This window comes from Lycorma delicatula, chromosome 4, assembly GCF_047948215.1.
Source record: "Lycorma delicatula isolate Av1 chromosome 4, ASM4794821v1, whole genome shotgun sequence".
Lineage (NCBI taxonomy): Eukaryota > Metazoa > Arthropoda > Insecta > Hemiptera > Fulgoridae > Lycorma > Lycorma delicatula.
Window position 1 is genome coordinate 186,308,956 of NC_134458.1, and position 21,690 is coordinate 186,330,645.

At 29.5% G+C, this 21,690-nt stretch overlaps 1 protein-coding gene across 2 annotated transcripts in view; it reads right to left on the bottom strand.

The window, feature by feature from the left end:
- The window catches only part of LOC142324143 (uncharacterized), a 616,229-nt gene that overhangs the window by 484,046 nt on the left and 110,493 nt on the right, over positions 1-21,690 (bottom strand). For both annotated transcript variants that reach the window (XM_075364836.1, XM_075364835.1), the window contains exon 2: positions 10,431-10,651. In XM_075364836.1, the coding sequence (XP_075220951.1) occupies positions 10,431-10,494 (64 nt within the window). In that variant the 5' untranslated portion in view covers positions 10,495-10,651. The remainder of the gene's footprint in view (positions 1-10,430; positions 10,652-21,690) is intronic.

The window sequence follows — 21,690 nt, forward strand, 5'->3', positions numbered from 1 at the left end:
TATACAAATTTCTAACAATTAACTCCCTCATTGTCAGTGGCGGCACGCGTATAGGCACTGTGGAACTGCAGCATCCCCTATTTCCTCTTTATATTATCGATAATATTTAATATAATAATGAGTGCTTTTTTCTTTAATTCTTTCTTAATATTTGTACAATATATAATCCTTAAGCTTAATGTCAGCAGCATCGGTGTGGTGTTTGGCTGTTGTGCGCATGCGCACATAGGAAGCTGCACGCGAGGCTGCGAGGGAAAGAGAGAGAGAGCACTGTCGCTCCCGCAGTGCCTATCCTCGCGTGCTGGTGGAAGATCGTTTTTTTTTACTCCGCGTGTATATGGAACGTTCCTTGTACGTTCCCTTTACTAGTTTAGTCGGTGGAAGGAGTATGAAAGTACTTTAGTTGTTTTTTCAGTAGTGATCAGAAGATGGCGGAAAGCAAGGTCTCTTTCATTGCCAAATCTGTCCAAAAAAATGCTGGAATGGTGAAAGAGAAGGTAATTAGTAAAAATTAATTACGTATTTGTTTCTGTGTACATAGAAATTGAATTAGGAACCAGTGGACTACAGTTTTTTTAAGCGGACATTTTATTACGTTATTATCTAATAATACTAAAAAAATATTATCTGTATTGACATTTTATTATTTATTCGGTTAAACCGAATAATTTTTAAGCACATTGTGCTTAAAAACCGTGTACATTTTATCATATTATAGAAAATGATAAAATGTAGAACTGGATTATTATCCTACTTCCTGATATTCTATTTGATTCATTTTTTCGGTTCTTTATTTTAGAAAAAACTTTAACCGTGTCCTTTAAAAGGCCCAGCAAACATTTTCTGGAGCAGCATCCCCACTAATTATAGCTACTAGCCGCTAATGCTCATTGTTGATATAAGTTTTAAATACAAATGTGTTTTATTGTACAAGTAATTTTAGACGATTATGATTATTATTATTATCGCCTGCAGTACATGTGGTCGCCAGCGTCATACACATTGCTATTTTGACAAGGTAGCTCCAGGTGATCTACAGGAGGTGACGGGCAGGCGAAAACCGGGAGACCATTGCCAAAAAGGAACGCACTCGCACGTTCCTCGCATGGCAAGAGAGCTGGAACCACAAGACCAGAGGACGATGGACCGCAAGGCTTATCCCTCTGGTCAGACCGCGGACGGAGCGATAGCATGGAGAGGTGGAATTCTACATAACCCAATTTTTAACGGGTCACGGGTACTTCCGCGCTTACCTCCATGTCATAGGGAAAGCGCCGTCCCCCGACTACCTCTATTGCCCCAGTGTACGGGACGACGCTGAGCACACCTTTTTCGAATGTGCTCGGTGAGCGGTAGATCAAGGGACACTAGAGGCGGATCTCGGATCACTGAGTCCCCACAACGTGGTTGTGATGATGCTCCGTGACCTGAGCAGCTGGGAAAGTGTAGCCCGATTCGTCGGCAACATTCTCAGGGCCAAAAAGGTTGACCTGGATAGTCCTGAAAATTAGGTAGCACCTAATCAGGCTAGTATAAGAGGACTCGACCGGAAGTAATGTGTTAAACAGTTCCGGGTCGAGTCCTGGTAGAAACGGGTGTGGTTTTAGTCGGTAGTCTGCTGATAGTGATTGGATAATACCATCAGCGAGAGCCGACACTCCGTGCGTAAATGCATTTCCACCTTCCTCCGCAAAAAAAAAATTATTATATTAGACAATTATTACTATTATAATACAGAAAATGTTTATCTAACAATAATATAATAGTTTTATTTTAACAAATTGAAGTACTTGCACTTATATATATTCGTATAAATAATATTGTCTGTGTGTTTGCGTATGTTTATTATTTGCTTATAAAATACTCGCATATTACCCAATGAGTCTTGCTAAAAATAAATCAACGATAATAAACCACAGTATGTAAAATACGTTGCCAATTCAGTAAAGTAAATTTATTACACTGCTTGAAACACATTTCAGTTTCGTCTACATTTAACTGAAAACTGAAAAAACTGGAAAAATGAGTATTGTTAAATTGTTTGTTTTCATAAGTAAAAAAAAAAAAATTTTAAAAGTATTACAGAAAAAGATTTCATTTTATGAAAGGCGCATGGCGACACATGCACGCATTCAATAACAATAATGTATCTTTATTGAGGATTAATTTCCGTACAAAATTAAATACCATTAAAAATATATTAATATAAATGTTAAAAAATAGAATTTTAAGCAATTTTTTACATAACCTGTTCCATTATCTTGCGAAGTGATTTTTGTTTGATTTATTAGTTTTAAATAAATTTTAATAAAATATATTAGGAGAACAAAATAAATCTGTAACTAATCTAGAACGGATTTTTTTGTTTAATTTTGCATTAATAAATTAATTTATTTAATCATTCACTGGTGCATATCAGAACGAATCCACTTACAGTGCACCTACGGATATACATATACAATCATAATACTATAGTCCTACATCTAATTTCTATCAAATTAACCAGCATTACTATCTTGTATAAATCAATGAACAAAGGTTCTTTCTTCAAACAATAGTATAAAAAGATAAAAATTAAATGTAAACACCACAATAAAAAACGTTTTATGCATAAAACATTAGGTTCAATAATACAATTGAATTCAGTTCAGTATCGCACGCTTGTTTAACCTACGATAATATGTAGAGATCGTGCTTAAAAATTCATTGATATTAGAGTCAAAAATATTTTATTTCTCCACGAATTTCGTTAAGTTTTTTCCCATAAATAATAATGACGAACTCTTGTACTTTAAGGTATGAGCTTAAAGTAATATCAATAATTTGCTTAAAGCAGATATTCAATAGGCTCTAGGCGAATTGAACATTTGCCTAAAGCGCATTTTAATAGCAAGGCAGGGACATATAAATTTATTTTACTTAAACCCATTAATGATTCGATTTAAATATATCAAATCTGCGAGATTTCTCCTATACCATAAAGAATTTAAGCTTATTGAGAGTTTACTTCCTATAATAAGTAAGATCTGCTATCCAGAGAAACTCTGTGCATTTCAGCTTGCATTAGTACAAGTATAACTATTACCGTGAAAGACTGATATCTGGCAAATGTCGATATTCTCCGGTGAATGTTGACACATACCAAATACGTTTTATCAAATACGCTCACTTCGCTCGCTAATCATGTCTAATTAATGTTAAATATATATAAATTATATTTTGTTATTATCCAACATTGGAGGCGATTAATCAAATTCACATTTATAAAAAAAAAATTTAATCAAATTTTCAGCATTATATAAATTGAAAGGGCCAATCAGGATATACAAAAACATATTAACTGCAGTGATGAACGATATCAATACAAATAAATAATCAGATTGTTTGCCCTTTGTTCAATTTTTTTAATAAAAATATTTTTATTCAGCTTTCACCATCAGTTCATGCTGAATGCAGCGAATTAATCGCCTCCAATGTTGGAGAATAGCATATATAATTTACATATTTAACGTTAATTAGACGAGGTTAGCGAGCGAAGCGAGCGTCGGTTATGTTTTGCTTAAATTTAAACATCATTTTTTTACGACGGTTTCTCCTAATCTATTTACATTAGAGATTGGTATTAGTTGTTTTTTTTTAACTTCTAGTTACCGCTTACAACCCAACCAGAGCTTATTTGTGTTTGTCGACGTATACCCGCAAAGGTCAGAATATGCAAATATTTCGGTCTTTCATCGACGTATTTGGTACGTGTCAACATTCACCGGAGTATATCGAGATTTGCCAGACATCGGTCTTTCACGGTAACATAGCCGCAGTAAAATCGGAAGAAAAAAAGATTTTAAATGTTTTTCTCGAAATATTTTTAAACAATCAGTTTCCGAAAGCAAAGACTTTTACTTCAACTCAATCTAATTTTTTGTATGAAATAACCTCTGAGAGGATCCTAAAACATTTGAAATGAAAAAGATAGGGTTGTGACACATTATTTTAAAGGGTATTGAAAAACAAAAACTTTGACATAATCAACTTAAAAAACTACAACAACCCTAATTAAAAACTTTCAGTCATTTATTATTTTTTTACAACTAGTTTCAAATGTGATACAGACCAAATAGAGGTCTCATACAGAAAATTGAAACGATTGAGGCAGATGCATTTACTAAGTATAGTTTAATTGTTAAAAATATTATTTTTGTTAACAACCGGTTAACTCTTGAAATTTTATTGATTTTCATGACCATACAGTGTGCGTGTGTGTGTGTGTGTGTAGAATATAAGAAAAGAACTCACTTAATTTTCAACATTTTCCATTAAAAGATATTAAATTAAACATAATTAAGAACTTAATAATCAATCTTAATTTTTTTAATTTTTATATTATAAAATGCATCTCAATTATTAATTTATGGAATAATCTTTAGTGTTAATTTGTAAAACTTATAGTTCTATTAAATTAAATAAGATAATTAAAGCTTATAATAAGGAGTTAAAAAGTTTTTAAAACTTATCTTCCCTTTTCTAAGTTCATAACTGAATATGCATTATCTACATTTCTTTACAACGAAACGAACTGCATCTTATAACTTTTTTCTGTAAACTTCTTTTTTATTATCATATCCTTTATGTATATTTATTATTTTAAATAAATATTGTAAAAATATCAATAAGCACGTCCTTTGTTACATATTTAAAATAAATAATGTTAAAATTATACTTTTAATAATTTAAATTCAGTAAAAATTACTATGTCTTCAATGAAGCAATCTTCATTAATTTATTTATGTTTAGACATGTAATAACTATAAATAAAATAAATTAAACTGGCGCTAGGTAGCAGTATTTTTGTTATTTCATACAACATATAGGACCATTAAGGAAAGGTCATATCAACCCTTAAGAAATAAACATGGGGTTGTTCTACAAATCTTGCAACATTCTTCAACCCTTCGTGTCAAACTTAACAATCCATCATATAAAGTCGCTTGCCGAAAAGGTTTTATATTTGTCCGTTCTCACATAGACAACACATAATAATTTTGGGCTAATATTTAGGTTTATGAGATTAGGGCCATACAGCTTAATGGTTTTTCTCTTTTTAATTTTACAAACTTATATTTTTTGAGATTCGTTTATTTTTGTGATTTATATGATACATAACATATGATTGTGTACTGTTTAAAAATTGCATTTTTATAGATTTATTGTTCCTTAAAATATGGTAATTTTTGCTTAAGAACTTTGAGTTATAAAAGTTTAGAGTAAAATAATACTGTTAGGTATTTCGAGAATAATATCAAGCGAAGATTTCTTGGATTGACTAGAGTGGTAGCGGTAACCAATAAGTGGTTTAAGTAGACTAGAAGAGACCAAACAGTATTTAATTACACCGGAAAGTAGAACTTTGTTGGTGTGGAGAAAAAAGTGCTATAATTACCCGTATTTGTGTAATAGACCAGTCCAGTTCAAGCTTTCATACTGTAATGTGCATGCATGTTTTAATATTTGAAGAAGCTAAGAAATTAAGGCCAAACGTATTAATATAATTATTTGTGTTTTTTGTCCTGTATTTTATACATTTGATAATCTAGTGAATAAAATTAAATACATATCGGGTGATATTTAAGTATGAAAACAGTTTGTACTGCATATATGACTGGTATCAGGAGGAAGAAAGAAATGGAGTTCTAGATAGTTACAAAAAATCTGCATTATGGTGGGTTTTTAATTTTTGTCCCCAATCTTGGATCCGCCATATTGAATCAAACCTAATTTTTTTAAACAGGAAGATAAACATACGACACATGTTTTCAATTCAAAATTTTACAAGAAAAACAATGGTGAAACACGTTTTTCTGTTAATGCCTTCGTTATCGATTTATGAGCATTCAATGTTACATTAACGGAAAAATCATTTTAATAAAACGAGGTAAATCGCGCCGCATGAAAAATTTTACATTCATAATGTATACAATAACGAGAAAACAGCTATAATATTAATAATAATAAACAATAACAAATAAATAACAACATAACGACAAATTAAACGGCTATATAAACTGATATTATTTACTTTAAATATTACAATATTTATTTAAAAAATTTTAAATAGAATAAATATTTTCGATCGTAAATTATTTATTAAGTAAATTTTGAAAGCATACAATAAATTTTCAAAATATTTCCCCTCCACGGCTTGGCAGTATGCTAACCTCAAGTAATATCCGTTTATAACATGGCGGTTTCACCACCAAGTTATAACCGGATAACCAGAAAAGTTATCCGTATCATATATGGTGGAACACGAGCAGATTCGTCAATTATTCTTCTTTTCAATTCATCAGTGTCTGCAGGTTTTGTTTTGTAAACATTATGTTTCAGATACCTCTAAAAACGGTAATACAGATGAAACAAGTCTGGGAACCTGGTAGGCCATTCTACGGCTACTGTACGACCTATCCAGCGATTTAGAAATTGTTCATTTAAAATTTGCCATGCCCTTAGGTAATAATGAGGTGGTGCCCCTTCTTGCTGAAAATATACGTTATTATGTAATAATTCTTGTCCAACATTTTCCCGAATATTTGGTAAAATCCTATCAGCTAACCAGTTGCATTAAGCATCTCTTGTAAGATTGACATCTAAAAGAAAAGGCCCTACAATACAATGACCAACGATTCCCGCCCAAACGTTCTCTTTCTGAGGGTGTCCGACATCCATCTGGGATTATTATCGTTCCAATATCCACAGTTTTGCTTATTAACATGACCGTTTAACATAAAAGTCGCTTCATCAGTAAATATTATTGAATTTGAAAAATTTGAGCCTACTTCTAATTTTTGCATTGTAATATCACAATACTCAACTCGGCTAAAATCATCTTCTGAACGTTCTTGCACCAGGTCTAATTTATAAGGGTGAAATTTATTTGTTTTAACAATTTCTTGAACTGAAAAATAACTGATGTCATGTTGGACAACAGCTTTTCGAATCGATGAATTAGGGTCTTCAATCTTCAACGAGGGTCTGCAATACTGCAATATATCTAATGGCTTTGCATCGGTTGTAACAGTTCTTGTTCTACCGGTGCGAAAACGATTCTTTACAGTACCGGTTTCTTCAAATCGCTGTACTACCTTCGTCAAAGACAATTTGTTTATTAATAATTAATCACATACTTCATACAAAGACCGAACTCATGTCAGCATACCCGTATATCATCAACACAGTTACTCTTTCGGTTTCATTTAAAGAAGGCATTGTTATTTGAAGATTTAATATTTAATAAAACTAAATAAATGAATGAGGAAACAATAAAATTTTCACCAAAAGATAAATGAGAACCACTAGGCTTACAACGTAATTTTTACTAGCGCTATCAAAACTTAGCATTACAATTACGAGTATGTTGAAGTAAAAATGTGAAATGTAGAGTTAACAATCTGCATTCTTTCAACGTAATACAAACTGTAATTTTATAAATTAATAGCTGATTAACTCAACTAAATTTTTAATACATTTCTTAAGTAAGTGTTTCAGCTGATTTGTTTCATTTACGATAACTAACAAATATCAGCTGATATTAACATCGAAAGTTAATTATTATTTAGAAAATAGTATCAGTTGATATAGCTGTTTAATTTGTTGTTGTGTTGTTACTTATTGTTATTGTTTATTATTACCAATATTATTACAGCACTGTTTAAAGTTCGTTATTGTATGCATTATGAATGTAAAATGCAGTAAAATTGCTCATACAGCGCGTTTTACCTCGTTTTACTGTTAATACGATTTTTCCGTCCGTTGAAAATTTAAATGATTATAACTCGATAACGAAGGCATTAACAGAAAACGGGTTTCACCATCGTTTTTTTAAAAAACCTTAAATAGAAATCATTTGACATAAAAAATTTAATTTTCTTTAATTTAAAATTTAACATCAGCTGAATAAAACTCGAAAGCTGGGCCAGACCTAATGAAACTAAAAGCACCAATTTATAGGCCTACAGCATTTTGAAGATGAATAACTAAAAAAATATCAATTTTAGAAAAAAAAAGTCGGAAATTAAATTTTAATTTTTATGCAAAGAATTCGATTCTGCAATAAAAAATATAGGTACCTATTTAAGAAAATTAAGTTGACCTTCAATGACCTTTGTTTGACCCTATCAAGGACAACATAGGTTGTGAACGTATTTCCCCCTTGAAATAGATAAACTGTAAGAGGAAACATTTTTTCTTAAAATTTGTCGTTTTTGAGATAAAGATGTGTCTCAACTTAAATGGTATATATAAATTATTTTATATATATATATATATATATATATATATAAATATATATATCGAATTCCTAGTCTAACTGGTTATATTTTGTCTCTCTTCTAAAAAAAATCCTTTCATTAGATTTTTCTAATAAAGATTTGTTGAACTTTATTATTTTTAAACCAACACAATAATAACGATTTTCATCAAAATTACTTTAAAATTTTAAAGTTGTTTAAATGCGAATTAATGCAAGGGTTAGGGCTACCGAATTTCTTAAAATAATACCAAACAATTCGTAGCAACTTTGCAAACGATAGCAACTATATGGCAAATTAAAAACAGTGGCAGCAAGTGGACTGGACCGATTTATTTTTCCAACTCAAAAAAAAAAAGATGGACATTTATAAAATTTAATTTTTTTTGAAGAGGTTTTTAAATAATTTTTATGTGTGAGCAGATAAAATTAACGTTCTTCAGTACACATTTCGTCATCATATTCAATTAAAACACGGTCCTGCATTTATTCATATAAACTTCCAAGTGTTTTATGTGCTCAAATAGAGAAAATCGTAACAGAATTTGTCATAAACAAGAAAATTAATATTCAAATAAATAAAATAATCATAAAGGTTCTTTAGAAAATATTACATTTTGTAGTGAATGAGAAGCGGTGTCAAAATTCTGCCAGGGAATGTGGTACGCTATCGTGTTACGCTTGGACACGTCGATGCCTGGCAATATGATGTAAAAAAGTTCAACATTAACCGCAAAGAGAAATATTTTATACGTATCACATATTACATAGAAAACCGTTAAATTCTGAATGAAATCAACCCGTTTTTAAACTCGACTAAAATATTGATTATGTAGTTTTTTTACAGAAAGCTTCATGACGATTGAATAAATCTTTCAGTAATTATCCTGTAAAATGCTAGTTTCGCATATTAACTGATTCTGTAATATAACTACTTTACAATTATAACAATAAAATCACTCATCTTTTTAAATTTAAAAAAAAAAAATGAAAAATTTACTTTCCCAACTCTCTACAGCCATTAAAAGAATATACACATATTTTTAAATTAGTAACAATGTCCTACGAAAACAATGAACTGAACAAAAGATTGGTAAAACGAATCGTTTTTGCAATTGTCATTATAGTGATTAAACAGATCTGTATTATAGTTATTTGGAATAATTATACCGTAAATGAATAAGACCGGACCTTCCATCTAGAAACTGTTGGTTAAACGCATGTAATTATAATAAATATTATTTATTTTTTACCGGTAAAATGGTGAAAGGTCTTGGTTGAACTTTAGTTACCAGTCTGGCTGATGGCAACTAAGACCCCCGACACTCAATCAAGCTCTCTCTTTCCCGCTCAAGACGATCAAGTAGTTTTTTAAATATAATTAATGGCAAGTAATAATGATATAATGAATGATTCATCGACTCCCGATGAATGAGTGGTAAGAGTATGGCTTGTTCCTTTGACTCTAACCAACCGTGACGGTTAACACATACGGGTTAGTCTGTGAACTAATAGAATTTTTTAGTGTCAATTCTGGATATAATACAGCTAGGATATCATTTAAAAGATGACATATTCAGAGGTTAGCCTATTAATTAAGATTTTTAGATGGCATCACAGTAAATTCTTCTCAATGTGCGGTAAAATTCAAATAGTGTGGCAGCATCCATACACATTTTATATAATATAAAGAAAAGTAACTACAGTCCCAATTTATAAATTATGAATATCTACGCTTATGTTTCTAAACGAAGACGGTTTTTTACTCTCATTAGCGCAATCATTAACTAGCATTCAAGGGTTCGGTAACACTTGAAGGAATAAGTTATAAATCCCAGAAATATAAGATTAGTTCCTTACCTTCTTTTTTGGCCGGAGACTGTACATAATTAAATTAACAAATCTTCACCGCTAGTTACTATTAGTCAGAATGTGGCACTGGCCAGTGAGGTTATATATACAAACTAATAAAAAGTAAATTACATAAATAATACATAATAGAATAGACTACAATATAAATTATTTACTGTCTTTAAAAATATTTACTTAAAATACGCTTTAACTAAACTTACACGCAAGATTAGCAATATTATATTAACAAAATAATTATTTTTTTAAAAAATTGACTTACCAGTTGTAATTAGTAAGATGGTCACCAGGAGGCAGCACCTGGCAGTATTCCGCTGGTGCTCCATCCAGCTGAATTATCACACTTTATTAAATGTCAACATAACAAATTTATTATCATTAAAGATTTTTTCGTTAAGTTTTTGAAAATCTTCTCTTTTTAATTATTATTTAAATAATAATAACTTAACGGCACAATTTTCTGTTTTGGATTAATACAAGTATCTAGAAAAAAGAAAAAAGTAAAATAATCAATTAATAACAGCTCTAAAATAAGTTCACAAGAAAGTTTAATAAATAAGCAGAATTTATATCATACAGTAAAACATTATTGTTACAAACCAGATACGTATTTCAATATTAAATAATCATCAAAAGTAGTAGCAAGGAATTTATGAAGTAGTGAAATAAATATATAAAGGTATTAAAAATATTTGTGAATAAAAATTGATTATTATAACATTTTAAAAAAGATAAAAATTAATGTTTACTAAATGTCAACAAAACTAGTTATGTTTTTAGTAGATAATTGTTTTTATTTTTAGTATGCTTTTACACTCTTTAATTCCAACTTTTTTTTATAGTCGCATCAACAATTAGCGACTTATCAATGTAATGTAACTGTATCGGTCAATGTGTAGTCATGAACAAACTGAGGTCGACCATTCCTGAGACGTGTGGTTAATTGAAACTCAACCACTAAAGAACACCGGTATCTACGATCTAGTATTCAGATCCGAATAAAAGCAACTAGCTTTATTAGGATTTGAACCTGAGAACTCTCGGCTTCGAAATCAGCTGATTTACGATGACGAGTTTACTATTAGACCAACTCAGAGGGGTTCGATCTTATTTTGTACTACTATATATATATAAATTCCGATACTACTGGTAATTCCGATAACGGTTGACTGTTGAATATTACTTTAGTTATTTCTTTAATGACTGTCTAACAATCGAAATTCGCATATGGTTTTTAACTTTGAATTTCTGTAAAAGATACTTTAGAATTTTCTATTTTCAACATTATTAATAACTGTTATAAATATTAACTAATTACTGAAAATGTATACATATATTAATAGCTTGCATGGATATATGAGCGGATTTTTTAATGAAAAAGATCACATGAACAGATAGATAATACAAATGAAAAAAACGATAAGTGTTTAAACGAAAAGCATAAATTATTTTAAAAAATAATTAAAATAAATTATGAAATACTTGCTTAGTTATATCATGGCCTATAAATTTTATGATGCAGTAAAAATTCATTAAAAAAGAGAGAGAGAGAGAGAGAGTCCTTTTTACAGTTTTTTTTTTTTTTTTTTTTTTATTACTGTAATAAGTGAGATGTGGGTAACATATGACCTTCTCCTTATATAAAGTAAATTAAATTCATTAAACTAACAAGTACCACTTTCTGTTATTTATCTCCAAATATAAGTCTTTTATATTTCTTAAATTTTTCTATTATACATTTTTTAACGGTACAAACTTTATTAAGATATTGATCAATTGTTTTTGTAATATATTTGAAGACCAAATTTACAATAATTGTTATATATAATGGCAAATAAATAAATCACGGTTCGATTCATGCTTAGGTTTCGGTAACTTTTAATCGATCTCTAATTTAGATAGATTAAAATCCAAAAATGTTTTCCAAATTAGAGAGTAGTTCTTCCTTATCCGTGAAGTAATAAGATTACAAAATTACACTAATTCTTTTTTTTTTAAATTAATTGTCAGTCTTTTAATTATAATTATTTTAATCATTACTTTTTAACTGTTAAATAATTTAAATTGAATATAAATAAAAGCGTTTATATTTGCAAGATAGCTGTTACTGTTATTTTAAAATTTATTATTTTTATAAAAAAAGATTTTAGAGAAAAATTAATAAAAATCGAACAATTATTTTCATATAAAGTGAGTGTAAGATTTTAGGTACATGTAGTCAGTCAGGCTTGGCATTTTTAATTATACAAAACTCATTTCTTACAAACCAAAAATAATTTAGCTGTAATTGACCTTCGACCTATATTTACTGCAGAAGATAAATAATTTGTTTATTTTAGCACGTAATATGTATCTTGCTTATAAACTGACCATTAAAAAAAAAGTTTAACAAATATGCTACAAAATTATTAAAAAATCACTATTTTATTCTTAACCACGGAAAAATCTGTCTCTCATGAGTTTTTTATACACTTTTCCTTTATCTGAATATCTAAGTAAACATTTTTTAAAAAGGTAAACGAAAAAAATGGTAACCAAAAACTAAAAAGCCTAACAGGTACGTTCCCCCTAAGTTGCAAGCTACGCCTATGAAAGGATTTTTCATACTCTCTTAAAGGAGGAATGAAAAATGATAAAAAACCTATTGTTTTTAAACGAGAAAACTCGCTGACATACACGGACTTTACAATTCCCGTAAAGTTTAAAAAAATGAAGTATGACGGTCGTTTAACTAAGGAATCCTTAAGAAAGTTAAGCAGAAGTTATACTACTACTAATACCTAAATCACAGGTTGAAACGGACTGCCGAAACCAAAAATCGAGAAATTTAATAGCAACATTTACCTGATGTAATATGAACTATACTCGATTAAGAACTATCCTGTTGTAAACAAACCGCGTGGTATTTTAATAGACTGTCTCGAAAGTTACGCGTACAAATTATATGTTTTGATATTTTATGTTTGATGTTTTTATTTGACGCCGACTGAATCGAGTTATTTACGGATTAAATATATGGCAGCTATATTTAAAGTTATATAACTGTTGACAAAAACGATAGACGATAATGTATTATATAAATACTGGCGAGGACAAACTACCCGGTACGTTACTGCACTAACACAATCGCAGACTCTGCAATAAAATCTCACTAGAAAAAAGAATGCAAAATGCATTTTTACCCGCATGAAAGACGGGTAACCAGTTACAACTAATATTTTTAAGATAAATGCCGAATGTTTTAAATCCAAATTCTTAGATCGCTCAAAGTTTTGTATCCTGCATTGTCCAAACTGTTTGCTCTTAAGAAATAACAATACACTGATATTTCTTATAAATTCAACAGGTTTTAATTTTTATTTATTTTTATTATTCTCACAAGCATAAGTTTAATGAACACCACGGTTCCAATGGGCAAAGGCCTCTGGTTAGATGGGAAGGGCTAGCGAAACAAACCATGACCGGCTAAATATTCCCTGACCGCGATGGGAAATATAAAATGTAACCATATCGGACGAAGCCGCGACGGGATGGTAATATGTTTATAATTTGGAAGGATATATATATATATTTTAATAATCTTTTTCAATATTGGTTAAGAAAATAAGAGGAAATTCAAATCATAAAATATCTTATTTTTACAATACTTTATTAGTTTTAGGGGAAAAAATGATATAAAAAAATATGTATTCTTTTATCAAAATTAATGATCAGTTATGAGAATACATATTTTTTTCTTATAAATAAATTTAATTGTATCATAATAATAAAAACTACTCGATTTTATAAAATACATTATTCATTAAATAATTATTAACATTACCTACAATTCGTAAATATTATCACGTTAAATTATAGTATGTATAATAATTTTATTAAATAGAATTGGATAAATTAGATTACTAAATTTTGCATAATTCATAAGTATATGAATGTATTTATAAGGTTAAATATTAATGCAAATTTTATAGTACTAAATGAATTTTGTGCTTGTAATTTCAATTATATAACTCTGGTTCAGTGATTATTAAAACATAAGATAATCGAATTAAATGATAAAATATACATTATCGGATTCTGTAAACATCTAATAACTACACTAACTAGTTTTATTAATACCCATACAATCCACGTATGCGATAATTAAATCTAATTAATCTTTTTAACATAATCCATTAGAAGGTAGGAAGATGAAAATAAAACATGATGTTTTTATTAAGAAAAAAAGGTCAAGATTAACTTTTTTAAAGAAAACGGATATTCCTTTCTCAACTTCTTAAATGCAAAAATTTCATAAATTTTTTAATTTTTTTTCATCCCTTGTTTTTAAAATTATTTAAACAGTAAGTCGATGTAGAGATGCGTTACCACTCAAGTCCGTATACCAATGTGCGCGCGTGCGTCTGTCTGTGTGTGTGTGTGTGTGTGTGTGTGTGGGGGGGGGTGGGTGTGGGTGTGTGTGTGTGTGTGTGTGTGTGTGTGTGTGTGTGTGTGTGTGTGTGTGTGTGTGTGTGTGAGCGCATAAGGAAGGTAGTCAAAGTATATTTGTCGGAAACTAATATTAAACAGAGTACATACTAATCAATGAATAAAATGCAATAAACTTTAAAGGTAATCAATGATGATTTGATGAGTTAATGTCACCAACGAAGTAAATATTGACGGCATTTAGTGAGTTTATTGCCTTTCATTAATCGATTACGCATATATTATTTCATGTACATTGTCATGTAAATAAACTCTATCACATCTTTAGTAGTTACATTTTATCTTAGCTGATAAGGTTAAACCTTAATACTTTGGCCTTTTTTTATTAAAATACATTTTTTTATCAAAGTTAGGCCCAAAATAAAATTAAAAGATTATTTTTCACTCAAATAATGTTACTCTTTCGATTCATTTTTAAATAATACTAAGTTAACTGGATTAACCGCATTCATTTTGAGGTACGTGTATATAAGTAAGTAGTTAGGCCGATGATTTCAAGTAACCACCTAAACATTCCCTTAAAATAAATTTGACTTTAAATTCTCTTAAAATAATTTTGAGTTTAGCGCATTTTTTTTCTCATTTTTTTTCTCTTCACTCTGAACTCTCTTAAAATAATATCAATAGACCATGACCCTTTAAAACCCTTTAAACGACTAACCGTTTATTCATATAGGTAATAATTCCATCCCTTAACGCCACAACTTCCAATCAAACAAAATATCTGTACATTTAACAGAAACCCCATTATAAATACAGAAGTATCTAAAAATAGTAATTTTTAGAAAACCACGGTAAACAAATAAGATATTTTTGTAAGAGTGGTTGAGACAGAATAGATACAACTGTAACTCGTTTTCTGGGGGAATGTACGATTATAAGTAAATTGAAAGGAATTGTATCATCTTTAAATCAATTATGGTGTTAGAGGAAGTAATACTTGTGTATTTATATGTTAACATAAAGAAGGAAATTTTATTACATACTAAAGAAATATTGCCAAATCTATTTAAAAATTCACTAGAAAAAATTTCACTGTCTATTCAATCTAAATCAAAAACACAATTTTTCAATAATCCTGCTCTTGAAGATAAATGAGGAATAAATGACAGAATAATGGCGGGTTGACGACATACAGGATAATCTTTTTTCATACATATTTTTCGGGTTGTAGACCAAGAAATATTACAATTTGGAAACATTCATTTTTTTTTGTTGGTGTATTTATACATTTTTGAGATACGCGTATATCACCAAAATTAAATATCGGATGATTTTGATCACAAGGTGAATTATAGTTATCACTTAGATATGTGCCATTGAATTTTACAGAAGTAAGTGCTGCAGGAATAACTGTAATAATTTCTAATAAAGTTACTACTAACATTTATAATAATAATAATAATACTATTATTATTCTTTCAACACTACTTATAAAAACGTTGATCGTGATTTCAACCGTAACGAATTAGAAGAAAACAAGTTATTATAATTATCGTTACAATTACTTCTTTATAATTATCAAAAACTTCTTTAAAATAATTATTTGATGGTTTAGATACGTTCGGTGCACAATTAATTGTAGATTGAACATTTTTTATATTTGTATTTCCATCTTGTTTTAAATCATAAATTAATTGACATATTTGAGAATTTAAAAAATGTGGCTCATCTAAAGTTAAATAAAATTATAATTAGAACAATAAAGATATCAGCAATAAGAATCACGACGTTAAATTTTTCTGCCAATATTTTAAAATGTTGGTCGTGTTTTCTATTTAAACATTTGCCATGTTCGGCGTATAAATTTTCATTACACCATTCTGTTTCTTAATTATTAATTAAAGATTTATCAGCCTTTCTAGACCATTCTCTACACATTTTACCATATTTATTTCCACTTCTTAAATACATACATTATTTCATATGTTTAAATGTATCAGGATTAATTGGACAATCGTCATTTGTAGTAAAACAACATAATTTACCTAGAATTTCATCTGTTCTTCATTTCTTTCACCAAATGTTTGTATGTATTCCTCACCCGTTTTTATATCATTCATTAAATCTCAATCATAAACGTATATCTTTTTAGATCTACAAGTCTGTAGAATCTTTGATCCAGTAATCTTCAATATTTGGTTAAAGACATAGAGGATAATTTTTAAATTTACATTTTTTTTGTGACTACATAAATTATTAAAATTTCATGTTGAACTAATAATTTAATATCTCCTGCAAACAAACATAATCCGTTTTTTTTTAATGGATCTTTTATTGTTTTTAATTGTTGATGTATTCTTAACTTACATAGTTGGTTATAGGTAACTGTTAAAAATATTTCGTTAATTTCAAGACTTATTATTATTCACATTTATTTTATTTTTTTAATAAAAATAAATCTTACTTGAGTATTAAAAATAAGCGACTTGTCAGTATAAAACCTGGTACAGAAAAAATGACTGCGTCATTAAAAGTCAGTTGGATGGCTTAGAAAAAAGATAATCGGTAAAAATTCTCTTAGGAAGAGTAAGACCACTTCTTCTATTCCTGAAAAGTAACTTTAAACTGATCCGAGATTAGGTAGAATATTGCAGTAGTGGAAGCTTCTCAATTTAAATTTTCTTATGTATAATAAAAGAGATGGCTATAAATAATGATGATGTATTAAATCACGTAAAAAAAATACCGCATTAAAAAAAATTCGTTATTTGGAAAAAAATGAGGAATATGTTATACAAAGTTTAGATCTTGTTAAAACTAGTTATAGAAAAGCTACAGTTGTTTCAACAGATGAATTTAAATCGTATCTTCCTTTTTATTGGACAAACAAGCTTTCTTGGAGTTTATATACAAACGAACAGATGAACTCCTGGTGGACAAATAAAACATAATGTAAAGATTAACAAAGCTTAAAAACATGTGTATTTTAAAGAATTTTATTTTTTTAAATAAACAATGGATGATTTAATGGTAGGTTACAGAATTTTTTTACTAGAGATGCAGTCTCACGGTGATGAAGGCTGGGATCAAAAATTCATCAGAGATGCTGATAGAATTACCGGATGTGCCAAATGTTTTGCAGAAAAACAATAATTCAGATCTTTTTTGTAACCCCTGAATATGAGGACCGTTATAATTAACAATATTTAATTCTAACTTTTTTCAAATATTTAAAAAAGAACATTATTAAAAGATTTTTGTTGATTAGATTTTTTTTTGAGCGCATAATTTCTTATCCTCCCCCCGGTGCCGGACACCCAAGTAAACCTTAACACAGCTCCAGAGGGTGCCTTCGCCCCAAACTACCTCGTCGAGAACTAATGTTCCCCCCAGGCAGATGGGATTCGGTCTTTTGGTGCCATGCCATGCCTCTAATGTGGGGACCCCAAGGGGTCCCCCACCGGGACTCCGGCCTTTTCGCCTTGCCTAGATATTAGCCTATACAATTTTTACGATGATATTAACAATAAATATTATTTAGATTTCTGTATTTCGGTTTTGATTTCTCTCTTGCGTTTGATGATCTTTCTTTTTCTGTTTAGCCTTCGAAACCACTGTAAGGATGATATGTATGAATGTAAATGAAGTGTAATCTTGTACAGTCTCGAGTCTACCATTCCTGAGATGTGTGGTTAATTGAAACCCGACCGCCAAAGAACACCGGTATTCATGACGATCAAGTATTCAATCCGCATAAAAGTAAGCCTTTCCTAGCCGTATAAAAGGAAGCCTAACCGTATAAAAGGAAGCCTAACCGTATAAAAGGCTTTCCTAGAACTTGAACTTTAGAACTCTCGACCTCGAAATCAGCTGATTTGCGATGACGAGTTTACCAGTAGACCGACCCAGTGGGTGCGTTTGATGATATAAATAATAAATGGAAACGAAAGAATTATATTGATTATGAGTTAATAATTTACTGTATTCGTAAAAATTTAGGATTCAAATTTTCTCTTATTGGTTTTAAAATAAAGCGTAAACATATACCTATGTGCAGAGAAGTGGTTAATAAACTCGGCTGGGAAAATATTTTTATCGTATAATAAAGATGAAATGGAAGAGATGATTAAAACATTTATTAGTAAATTAAAAACATTAAAGGAATTTTTAAATGAGCGGGATCTTGTGAAAATACCGCGCTTGTTATCTCCTTATGTTATCGGAAAAGATGATGTAGTTCCAAGATATAATTACGTATGATGTAAGATGTAATTATGTATGATGTAGTTCCAAGATATAATTATGTGTTTTTGAAAGGTACAAAAATATATCAGAAGTGTGGTGTAAAGATTAGAACTGATAAGGAGTTTTGTGATAAGCATGGAAAGAGTGAAAAGTGAAAATGTGCAGATCAGTGGTCCGTTAATAGTTGTTTATTAAATACAACATGTAAGCGATCTATTTATTCGTTAAATCATTCACTGATAAACGAAATTATTTTTAGTGAAAAGATGTAGCCAAAAATTTGTCATATATTTTAATATTATCTCTATAATGTTTAACTTAAATAATATATAGTATCAAAAATAATTATTTTTCAATCAAAACTTCTCACAGTAACCGTTTTATGTAACAGGAAGTATATAACGAAGATTTTTTTTATTACTATATATTTTACTTATTATATAGTTCTACAACCTTTTTTTTACTGAGGAAACGTTCGATGTCAGCAGATCACTTACGTCTTGCAGTGAACGATCATAACCATGATTCAAAACTCTCTTTCTCTTCGATTCCCTTCACCCGAAGTACATAGTTCACTCCTCTTCTTTCGTGGCAGAGTCGCGCAATTCGAAAATAGAGATCTACAGCTTTACACTGCAAAGTGTGATCGTGCAGAGTTGCAGCTGCTTGAATAAAGATCCACAACTACAGACCGCAAAGTGTGACCGTGATGAGTGATATCTCTGCTAAGGAGTAGTTGAGTCGATGGACCGATGCTAGGTTCACAAACCATTCTCACCTATCCTTTTTCAAAAATTTTCTTTTGTACTACAAAAATGAACACGGATTTGGTAAAAAATACTGTTACTGATAACTTAACCGTGGAAGTTCGCGGAATTACAAACCACACAGAAAGCGGACTGAATTTTATAAACTAACTGATACTATTAACACAGAATATTATGACGGTTTAAGTATCAATATAATGAATAAATGGTTAGTTGTTTGAAGGATTTTAATGAACTGTGGTCCGTTGAAATTATTTTATGAGAATTAAGAGTGAAAAAAAAAAAGATGTGAACACTAAGAGTGAAAAAAAAAAGATGTGAACACTAACGTAAAGATTATTTTTAGAGAAAGTTTAGGAAGCCGGTAAAGTATTGCATGACATACCCAGCTATGCCGGTCAAATATAATTTGAAAAAATCTTTTTATAAAATGAAGAATAACTTTTATGAAAGTAGTGAAAAAATTGCTTCTCATTTTGGGTCCAGAAGATAATATAGGTGCCACAGCTATTTTAATTTTAATAGCCCTTTAAGTGATTAAGAAAAATACGACAAAAGACTTTAATAGTAAAATTTAAAAAAAAAGCGTTAGACCCGAAAATATAATATAATTTTTTAAGGGGGGAAAATAAGGGGGGGGGGGTTTAAGTAAAGTTTTCTTTAAACATTTCACTTCATTCAATAAAGGCTAAAATAAGAAAAAAGTTTAAATCGGTTAATTAAGAGAGCCTAGGGAATTTTTCAAACATACTTGAAATTTTAACAAACAAAATTATTTTTTTTGTAAAGCGATGTCTTGTAAGCTAAAAAGTTGAAATATCATACTGGCAAACCCAAATTATTGCTAAATATCGGTCTATTACTTTATCGATAATAATTTATTCCAAAAGTTGCACAATGGCGGTCAACTTTGATCGGTTATGTCTCCGGAGATTATCAATTAATCAAAACTTTTTTTTATAAAGAAGCGTCTTTCCGAGTATTTTTAAGCTGTGCTTTTTAAAATTAATTTAGATAAAAGTTCGTGAAGATATCCAATTTGTTTAAAAGCAAAAAAATTGCCAGTACGCTTGAAAAATTTCGTTGGCTTACCTAATTAACCGATTTAAATTTTTCAAAGTGCATTTGAATGTTTGAGTGCTCTTTTATATGAGATTAAATTTTGTAGTGTCTAGTACTTTATTTCAGCTCAACAAAATTTGAAAAAATTTCACTTTTTTTTAAAATCTGTATTACAAAATTATTGTGCAATTAACTGTCAAACCGGTTTTGTTGAAATTTGGCGTATGCTTTATCATAACAGAAAGATCTTTGAAGTAAAATCTGAAGGTCCTTTGTATAAGCAATCGAAAAAAATTCCCAAAAACTCTTGTTTTTTTTTTTGTTGACAGTTACTACTATTTTTGCATCAATAATAACGTACTTTTCTATTTCCAACCGATGATATTGTGTGTACAATTTAATAACAAAACTTTTTTATTGTTCGATCTTTTCTCTAAAATGAACAGTTATCGAGTTATCTAGGGAAATAGGAAAAAGAAATGGATATTTTTGCGATTTTTTTACATTTTGTTTAATAAAAATTTAAGCATACCCTTTTCAACTGGCGCATAAAGAAATAATCATTTCCGATGAAATTCCAAAGGCATTAAAGCAAAAATTAGCGATCAAGTAGAATAAGTCCAAATATGCCTATTTTAAAACAGATACCGCCTGGACTATAATATGGATAACGTTTAGTAACATTTACATAAATATACAATTTGTTGAAATCATAATTACATATTAAATAGATCACGTAGAAATGTGCTGTTAAATGTGGCTAGACTCAGTCAGTTATAGGTAGATCTCGTATGTACTTATCATGGCTAGAAATACGAAACTACCCCGATTTTCTTGGATTGGTCAAGGGAAACTAAGGTAAAATCATTATCAAAATACCATCTAAAAACATAATTAATTATAAAAAGATTAAGTACGATTTAAGTCCATATTAATTATTTAAAATATTAACCCATAAAATAATGTTCTATATATACATATATATTATTCACCGCAGAAGCTTGAAGCTTGTACGTA